This window comes from Nematolebias whitei, chromosome 11 (genome assembly GCF_014905685.2).
Source record: "Nematolebias whitei isolate Nwh7 chromosome 11, NemWhi1, whole genome shotgun sequence".
In the NCBI taxonomy this organism is placed as follows: domain Eukaryota; kingdom Metazoa; phylum Chordata; class Actinopteri; order Cyprinodontiformes; family Rivulidae; genus Nematolebias; species Nematolebias whitei.
In genome coordinates, this window is record NC_056508.1 from 5,989,592 (window position 1) to 6,000,078 (window position 10,487).

Here is a 10,487-nt window from a genome sequence, read left to right on the forward strand (position 1 = left end):
ACCCTGTTGCTGGGACTCATGCATCTCGGGACTCCTGAACTCACTCCTGTACCGAAGAAGCTGTAAGACAGAAACAACAAATCAAAATCCTTCCCTCCTGTGTCACTTATCTGCTTCCGACCTGAACAAACTATTTCCCTCTTCCAGGAGTTCCAGTCCCAGGGCCCTGTATATATTGTATATATTTTTCTAGTATCACTGTAAATAAATATCACTTTTCGTAGCTTGAGTCTTGTGTCGTTCTGGGTCTCGTTACAACTGGGTTGCCCGCACATACAACACTGCCTCTCAGCGAACAGGTCCCTGGTTCAAACCCCGGTCCAGGTGCCTTCTCGGTGGAGTTTGCATGTTCTCTCCGTGCATGCGTGGGTTTTCTCCGGGTACTCCGGTTTCCTCCCACAGACCAAAAACATGCATGTTAGGCTGATTGGTAACTCTAAATTGTCCCTAGGTGTGAGTGAGAGAGTGAATGGTTGTTTGTCTCGTTTGTCTCTATGTGGCCCTGTGATGGACTTGCGACCTGTCCAGGGTGTACCCCGCCCCTCGCACTGTGATTGCTGGACATGGGCACCAGTGACCCCCGTGACCCAAAATGGAATAAACGGGTACAGATAATGGATGGATGGATGGAATTCAGACCGTTTAAGCTCTCACGACCTTTGAGTTTGACATGTGTGGTGTAGGAAGTTCTGCCTTAGAGTCTGAGTTTAGTGTTAATGGTGTTTTTTGGCTTTCACTATGAGGTGCTGATTGAGACCCTTGTGTTGGTCAGAGTGCAGTTATGACACCGCTGGAGGTAGAGGCAGATAGATTTTCAAGAGATGGAAATGACTATCGGAGAGCTCAATCTGAGCTTTATTTGTCTATGTGTAACTTGAGATGGAGAACTTTACAGTTGGATTTGTTATTTGGGTAGTTGATTTTGCTATTTAAGACTGTTTCTGTTAAGTGCCCTGAGACAACTTTTTGTTTGGTTTAGAGCTATAAATAAATAAATTAAGAATAATATCAGGATTTAATTGGATTACTTTATTTTTAAGCTAATCTTAAATTAAGAAAAAGTTGAATTGAGTGAGTTCTTGAACCAGGAGGGATGTTCTGATGACACATAATGCACGATTGTTCATATAGGTTGCTGAAAACCCACATGCAAGTTGCAGTTTGACATCTTGGACTGGTTCTGAAATGCCCAGTAGTGTATCACATGTGCAGGTTGATGAAAAACTAGGCTGACAAGAACTTGTGACTTCATGAGACCACATCCTGTTCTGCTACCAAACAACAACAAAAAATCTAAGTTTGGAGCACATGGACTTGAACTGAAACAAAATGCTGATGTCTGTGGACCTGCACTTTTGTCCAGGAGGGGGGAGCTGGACTAACATCATGATGAACTCTTGAACTCTGAACTTGCAGTATCTCCAAAGTCACACTGGAGAGAACCTGAAGCGGGCTGTCACTATACGTCTGGATTTGAGTGTCGACTTTTGCATGTGATGTACGGTGGTGCATTCACTCTGGATCCAGGAAAGATGCTGCATGTTGCTCTGACATAAATGCACCCACATAGACACACTTTTCAAACATTACAGCAAACTTTTGATTTTGAAAAGTAGTATTGTGGTCACTTGGGCCACCTGCCTAGTTCAATGGCTTTTAGACAAAAAGAAGAGATTTATAATTTTACAATCTTATATCAAAAATGAATAAGGTTACCCCTGAACAAATTATTGGCTTTTCCATTGGGTTCACTTTGTCTTTACAGATTAGACTAAGGACTCAGGGACAAGAATGAAAAAGTGTTGTTTATATTATTTTTGGGTAACAAATGTTGGTCTTCAATATGAGCTGGAAAATCTGAACTGTGGTTGATCTCACATTTACTATAGAGCGCTAATTTGGAAAATAAATACATAAATAAATTATCATGTACAGGGGATGATTCGGTTCACACATAAACAGTAGTTTGGGCAAATACAAAATGGGAATCTTATTAACCAACAACCAAAACAGGAAAACTTTACTTTGATGTTTCTGAAACAGGGCACACTGGTGTACTGTTTCAGAAAAATGGGAGAGGAATATAGTGATTGATGTACAGATTTTATAGATATGTCTTGCTAGAAAATTAAAAAGAGATGCTAATATACAAATTTTATCAACTTCACAACAAAACATTAAGGATGCCTTCACGGGGTGGCCAGAAGCTTGGCCTGCGAAAAAAGAGGACAGTCAAACAGTCGTTAAGTGCTTAATAAACCATTATATACAGAGACACGGGTTTCCAACTAAAATAAGGTCGGATAATGGAACGCATTTAAAAAAAGAAGAAAAAAAACCCTCAGATTTTCAGAAGGTTGAAAAAGCATTAAGATTGAACCATGCTTTTGGGACAGTTTACCACCCTCAATCTCAGGGGAAGGTTGAAAGATTAAACAGAAACCTCAAACAAAAATATCAAAGATCTGTGCACAGACTCATTCCAATTGGCTTGATTCATAGCCCATAGCACTCATGGCCATTAGAGCATCAATTAATAGGGTTACAGGTTTCACCCCTTATGAATTAACAACAGGAAGGTTTTTCCCTGGGCCTCAGCAAAATCTCGAGTGGCCCTCGGACCAGGTAATGAACATGTCACCCAAAATGTATTACAACACGCTCAGAGCTTTGTTGTCCAGTTTTGCTCAACAGATTCCAGATTCCAGTACTCCTCAGGAGGAGGAGCCGGCGAGTCTCACTTCAAACTGGGTCCTGCTGAGAGTGGTGAAACGTAAGTGGACGGAACCAAGGTGGACAGGGCCGTACGAGATCAAAGACCGTATCTCACACGCAGTACGTCTGAAAGGAAAAGGTTCCACGTGGTTTCATCTCAGCCAATGTGCACCTGCTGAAGAACCCCACCGCTCGCTGAAAGAAGTCGAAGCAGACCTGCTGGAACTGCAGGAGTAAAGATCCCCACGGCATCTGGAGGGGGTGATCTGAACTTCGTGGGAGTTCATTTTTTGCCCCTTGTTGAAAAAAGGCAGCAGCAAAATTTGGAGAAGGAGTCTCCGCTCTGCCTAAGTCGGTCAGACAGGTGGAACGGGGAAGGAAAGAAGATTCCCAGCCCTGACCGTGAAGAAACGAAGACGCGACACACTGATATAGGTTTGACCCATCTGCACACACGTCATTTAGAACGTCTGCTCAGACTGATAAAGTTTCTGAGGACTTTACATGAAGACATCTCCGCGGGCCGAATCCCGCTGAGCACCAAAAGGACCCTTGTGGACGAACAAGGCCTCCCACCACAAGCTCCAGCACAGAAGACCTGCTAGCTAGAGTGTTTAATATGAGTGTTTATCTTTTCTTTCAGTCATTCTGAGGAAATAACCAAAGCTTTTAAAAAGGATCGGTGAATTCAATTGAGAACTCTAAATATTCAAAATTTTACTTTATTCAATTGAACAACATAATCATTCTAAAATTCTTCGAGGTATTTTAAAGAGAGGTCAATCTTTTGGTATATCTCAATTTTTAGGGGTCAATTTTGGCTATTTTTGAGTGTTTTATGAGTTGTTTTAATCGTTTACTCATTTTGAATTTAATCTTCCAGTAGTTTGGTAGTATTTTAATTAACTTCTAAGGTTTACTCAGTTGGTATTTTTAGTGTAACACCATGGGTCTGTTCCAGAACCCCTGGAGGATTACAATAATATTGGGGGTGGTGACAGTGTTACTCACTTCCATAATTTTTCTGTGTGAATATTACTGTGTAATTCCAGGTCACTCCCGCTGCCAGCATCAACAACTACGGGTCAAACGCAGCGACCCTAAACTCATGGCCTGGTCTCAAGTGAATGAGGTGGATCATCTGACGTTGAATCTGTCTCATGGTTTTCAAATGAACCATGGGTACCGTTATGTTAAAGATCCACATTGTTGTAAAACTCGCAGGTACTCCCTGATGCAATCATCTCAGGAAGTGGTGCTGAGTCATTTAGTAGAATGAACCCCAGAGGAACAATTCCTATTTGTGTCTACCGCCACCTGCAGGACGCTTCTCGGAAGGCAGTGGGCTCACTGCCTCCTGACAAGTGTCAAGCTGTATAATCATCACGTTTTAGACACCTGTTGCACCCATGTTCCGGATGAGACCGGACACGACCCCCAGGCCAGGGTGACCAATGCCTTGAACCAACTTAATGCGCTGCAGAAGGCTAAGAGTGAGGATCCTTCTCCAGGATCCTGGAAGTTTCTGTCTTGGTTCACGAGCGGCTCTGGAGTCAGATTGTGCTAAAGATTTTGGCCCCCCTGACTGCAATTCTTATTATTTTTTTGTGTTTTGTTGATTGTTATTATACCTTGTGCTAAAATGATGGTTCGTAGAATGATTCAGGGTGAGACTGAAACTGCTAATTCATGACCCTGATAGAACACTCAGGTGACACCTCCGCAGAGGATCAGAGCCTCCTGGAGTGGGCAGAATCAAAATATCTGTAAAATCAAATCATACGTGGTGTGGTCTCCCATAAGTATGGGGAGACCAAAAGAGGGTGTGTTGGATTTGATATCTTGTAGATCTTTTTATATCTTTTGACAAGCCTTGACATTTCTCTGATGAGGTGAAATGATGCATTTTCTACAAGGTGTGTGCGTGTATAATCATACACTAATTACTTCATGTTATATATAATCTCACAAGTGCTAAGGATAATCATACAAGTTCACATTTGATATAATTCTGAGGGAAACAGAGACAGGTAAGACACTTGTTCGTGCAGCAGGAAACGATCCTTCTTTGTTCTCTGAGTAAAGCAGCTGAGAGTGAGGGCCCACCAATGTGACACACTACTCACACGTTGATTAAACACAAATAACGCTAAATCACAACATTCATATACTTTATACTTAACACAGGTTGAGTATATATGCTTTCACATTAATAATAGTTCAGACACACAGAAAACGTGTTTTAAAGCTTTACACAGACGAGAGCCAGAGTAAGTGTCCTGCGTTCCAAAACAAAGCTCTTAAATCAACCCTTATCAGTAGGAATGAGCCAAAAGCTGTCTGTGGCCTTCGGAGGTTGCCATGGAGGTAAGATATGCTCCTGAGTGGCTGAACATGGTGTCACCCAGACTACCAAGAGGTCTTGACATCCAATCACAAGTCTGTCTGAACCCGAAAGGGCGGGACATGACAAACCTATAAATCTCGCTCAGACACAAAGTTTGGTTGAACAAACATCGGCTGATTGACCAGGCAAGGTTCACTCTGACTTGTTCCTCAGAATGCACTCTGATTACATGTAATATCTGCATACTTTAACTTTGTCTCAATTAAATCTTTTATACTAAGGTGAAGTGCTCCTGAAATTCTGTGCTCGGATCATTTTGAACACACCAAATCCTTTAGTATTTATTAGTGATGTAACCTCTAACACCAAAGCTTCAAAGCATGCTTCAAACTCAACAGGGTAGTTATGGTGAAACAGTGGGCCGTTCCCAGGAGCTTGCTTCATGTGACGTCACCGATGACGTGTGAACCACTTCACTGCTTCATTCAGAGTCAGCTGACTGCTTCGAGTTGACAGGCGGAGTTTCAAACATCTGGTGTGATTCAGTGTATTTAAGATGCTCAAGCCCCGGTTCACATCCCCGTTCTTCACGTATTATATGTTAATAGCTCTTGTTTTTTACATTCAGACAGTGGTTCATTTGAGTCGGATCCTGTCAGAACAAGATCCTGGAACTCTATCATTTTGACCGCTCGGATCCACCAGTTCCGCCCCCAAAACTCCAAAGTCATCGCGCATTTTTAATTTGATCATTTATTAAAAGTACAACGAGTGGATGTTGTGGCCGCGCCACGGTCCTCCAGCAGAGACATGGACTGCATGTCCCGCGGGGAGCGTCTTCATCTTCCTCCAGCTGTGCGGGGAGCGTCTTCATCCTCCTCCAGCTGTGCGGGGAGCGTCTTCATCTTCCTCCAGCTGTGCGGGGAGCGTCTTCATCCTCCTCCAGCTGTGCGCCCTGAGACCGGTGTTTTACGCACAGCGTCTCCAGACAGCTCTGCAGGACGCGCGCACAACTGCTGTCAGAACTCCTGCATACATTACAGTGCATAACATTTCAGACATAAAAATAAGCTTACAGTAAAAAAAAACAAAAAAAACCGAGTGAAATGTTTGATGTGTATTACATGTGTATTCATTACATGGGTAAGTTTGCAGATGACACCACCCTCATCGGGCTCATCTCGGACAGTGATGAGTCTGCATACAGGAGGGATGTGGACCGGCTGGTGACCTGGTGCAGCAGCAACAACCTGGAACTCAATGCCCAGAAGACAGTGGAGATGATTGTGGATTTCAGGAAAGCCACAGCCCCTCTGCCCCCCCTCACCTGTAATGATACCCCCCATCACCACTGCAAACTCTTATCGGTTCCTCGGCACCACCATCACCCAGGACCTGAAGTGGGAGCCGACCATCAGCTCCCTCATCAAGAAGGCCCAGCAGAGACTGTACTTCCTGTGACAGCTGAAGAAGGCCAAGCTGCCGGCCAAGCTGATGGTGCAGTTCTACACGGCCATCATGGAGTCCATCCTCAGCTCCTCCATCACGGTGTGGTACGCCGGGGCCACTGCCAGGGACAGACTCAGACTGCAGCGCGTTGTGCGCTCAGCTGAGAAGGTGATCGGCTGCAGCCTTCCATCCCTCCACGACCTGTACGTCTCCAGGACTGTGAGGCGAGCAGGTCGGATCACAGCTGACCCTGCTCACCCTGCACACGGACTGTTTGAACCACTCCCCTCAGGCAGGAGGCTTCGGTCCATTCGGACCAGAACCTCCCTCCATAAGAACAGTTTCTTCCCCTCTGCTGTTGGACTCCTGAACACTCATAATGCTACCTCATAATTTCTGCTTTGGTCACATTACATCTGTATTATAACTGAATACTCCATCTGTACTGTTTTCTAATCTTTTTTATTGTTTTCTATTGTATGGGTGTACACAGGCTTATGTCTTATGTAATGTTCTCATTTTTACTTCATTTTTACTTTATTTTACTTTATTACTATTCGCGCCTTATGTCGAAGCAAATTCCTAGTTTGTGAACCTCGTTCATTGACATGGCGATAATAAACTGATTCTGATCATGTATCAAAGCAGCAGCACTAATTAGTCAAAGCGACCAAAATGTTGAAAAGACAATTTATCTAAACTAAATGGATGGATGGCAGTGAGACTGGAGCAGAACACACAGGACTGAATTCAGCTGAGAAGAGTTCAGGTCGGCAGTGTGTGTGTGTGTGTGTGTGTGTGTGTGTGTGTGTGTGTGTGTGTGTGTGGGGGGGGGGTTAGGACACCTGACAGACTGTCAAGGACGTGCATTCACACACAGGCTTGTTAATTGTTGCTCTCTAAAATAGTCATTTCAATTCAACCTTTATTTATACAGGTTTAGTCTCATTGAGCCTCGTCATTTACTAGACCTGTTTTTAACCAGTTTATTCAAATGTTTAACAACCTGTTAAAATACACCAAAATGCAGGAGATGGCATCTCTTTTATTCCAATTTTTCTGGGGGAGGACACACGGACCCCCCCCCCCCCCACATTGTTTTTAAATTAGCCTACAGTAATATGGGTAAATTATTCAGAATCTTTAATGAGGTAGTAAAAACATGTACAACACACATGTATACAAACATAAGTTAATTATGCAAGAAGTGCATCGTATTCGCAGGACTTCAGTTGGTGCAACAATCGCTACTGCCAGTACATGTCACCCAAGGGGATTGAATGAAGCTTCGGGTAGTGAACCACTTTATGTCACAATGGTTCAAAATGATTCTATGCTTCAAAAAGCTTCATTTTGACATCACTAGTATTTATAAACCTCGTGTGCACTCTGGAGGTTAGGAGCTGGAAGAACAGCAGGCCTCTTCTTTCACCCATTTCTGTATTTAGCTGCTGAGGAGATTTAAACACGACCAAACAAAGGAAATAAAGAAAAACTATACAAAGTGTAGAATCTTTATTTGATGGACTGAAGAGCAGTTCATGTGGCACAAAATGGCAGCGAGACAATAAAGACGATAAAAAGCTTCTTTTAACTTTCCCCATGTTGGTCTTTTGTGTTTTCTTCATGTGCTGTCGATTCATTCAGCAGCATCTGCAGATGATCAGTGAAGGCTTTCAGAAACAGATGCACATCCATTTAGAGCGGGTTCTTTATTCGCCCTACAGTCTCCGTGTTCGTAGAATACATCCTGCGTGGAAAGAGCCGCCGCCAGCCGAGGGCCATCAGTAGATACCTCTGATCCCACAGGACTGAACTACCAAGCCCTGAGATTAACGGACCAACGTGCTAAAAACAAAAAAAACTAAATGCTGTGAAAGCAGAACGCACTGCAAAACTCATCAACATTTACACATTAAAACTGGATATTAACACAAAAACGTTTCATTCATTATTGTACTACTTTAAATCTTTTTTAAAACATCCTTTATGTTCAGATATTCAGTAAACGTGTCTGTATTTTCTGTATATAGTGGGATTTTTATGTAGAAGAATTTATCCAGAACAGTTGAAAGCAACATGTACATTAAGTTGCTGTATTTCCAGAAAGAACATCGTTCACATGTTCCCATCCCAGTCCAGGTTTGTGGCACTAAAGCAGGCCACAGTCCAGGCTGGCTGAAGGCAGCCCGATGGGTTTCTTTGAGAGCAGATAAAGATCATGTGAAGTCTGTGGCATGAGCCCATGATCGTGCAGGCAGGCTGCTGATGCACTTGTTATAGTCACAACCTTTGTTCTTTCAAGAGGACCACTCGTGGTCTGCTGCTTTCCACAACAACTCCTCAGGATCTTTGGCTTTGCAAACTGAAGTCTCAAGTTTAAAATCTGACAAGGAGCAGAAGTCGAAGCCTCCCCTGCACAGCGCACGGCTCCGTGCAGCCTCTGTGGGTATGTTTGTGCACACAGATGATTTAGGCCCACTGAACCTGAGATCCCGTCTTTGAGTGTCTCTTGGCCTCCATGATGGAGAAGGCCTCTTCCTTCTCACTCATCTCTTTCAGCCTCTTCTCCTCCAAAAATGTCACCAGAGAGTCCCTCATTTCCACCACCTCAATTATCTGCTGAAAAATCTGGTCCTCTTCAACCTGCTGATCGGGAGTCTTGTCTGTTAGACAAAAATAAATAAATAAATAAATCAAATTTACATAAGAACCACAGTCAATCAGCACAAATACACTTTTCCTGGTGTGGTAGCAGCTGAGAGTCATCCCAAACAGACGTCTTGCATCACTTTGGCTGTGGCTACATGCCTGGGAGGAATCAACAGGGGACAGGACAGCCTCCAGAAAACCAGTTGGTCCACTTAAGGAGGTTACTGCTTGGTGGGGAAACAGTTTACTGGAACTCCTCAGACTGATGAAGCCCTCTGGATAGAGAGTGAAACGTCTCTACAAAAATTAAACTGTCCAGATGACCTGACTGAGCGTTACTGGATTTGTTACCTGGATGACTAAGCATGAACTTTGACACCAAGGAATTGTGTAAGATCAGATTTAAACTACCTGTTGGCATCAGCCCTGTTTGTTAGCAAAACATCTTATGAATCACAGAAAAGAACTGAATAAACTCTCAGAAAGTGACACTGCATGAACATCTACAGCTGACTAGCTTTGAGTTACCTTAATTCAAAATGTCTGCCACAGCTAATCCACAACAGGCAAAACAAACATGGCCGTATCTCAAGCAGTTTAACAGATACGGAGGCAACCGTCCGTGTTGGCAGCTCGCAGAAACACGAGCTCCCAGCATTCATGTCTACAAAATAAAACTCAGAGCAATGCAGACAGTGTCATGGAGTCAATGTCCAGCAGATGAACTATAACTCGTCACAGGTGCGTTAATAGACCTTATAGATAAAAGACCCACAGGAGATGGACATGAAGACAATGGGTAGAATAATGAACAACTAACGGCTTCAAAAGAGCCGTTTGCAGCCAGTGAATACGACATAAATTATATTGTTGGGACTAATAATGGCCAAGAAGAGGGTCTGGATTAAAGCCGGTGTTTGTTTATAAGTTGGTCGGCTCCGTTTAAACTAATTCAGCACTAACAGTTTGAGTGTGTGTGTGTTTGTGTGCAAACACTCACCTTTCAGCTCCATGTACTTCCTGTACTCCAGCTCTAAGCTGCTGTGCTTGTCCTCCAGCTCCAGCTGTCGGGACCTGAAGGGGAAACAAACTTCAGCTTGGTCGTGTTGACAGCAGCTCATCAAAAGAGCACATGAAGGCTGCTGCTGATACAGCTGCTGATACAGCTGCTGCTACAACAGCTGCTGTAGCTGCTACAACAGCTGCTGCTACAACAGCTGCTGCTGCTGCTACAACAGCTGCTGTTACAACAGCTGCTGCTGCTGCTACAACAGCTGCTGCTACAACAGCTGCTGCTACAACAGCTGCTGCTACAACAGCTGCT

General features: G+C 43.7%; 1 protein-coding gene across 1 annotated transcript in view; it reads right to left on the reverse strand.

Moving 5' to 3' along the window:
- Positions 1-8,810: 8,810 nt before the first annotated feature.
- The window catches only part of wu:fb05h10 (F-actin-monooxygenase mical1), a 12,034-nt gene continuing 10,357 nt past the window's right edge, over positions 8,811-10,487 (reverse strand). Inside the window, exons 6-7 of the mRNA XM_037684652.1 lie at positions 10,164-10,237; positions 8,811-9,177 (exon numbers count right to left, since the gene is read on the reverse strand). Of these exons, the coding sequence (XP_037540580.1) occupies positions 8,984-9,177; positions 10,164-10,237 (268 nt within the window). The 3' untranslated portion in view covers positions 8,811-8,983. The remainder of the gene's footprint in view (positions 9,178-10,163; positions 10,238-10,487) is intronic.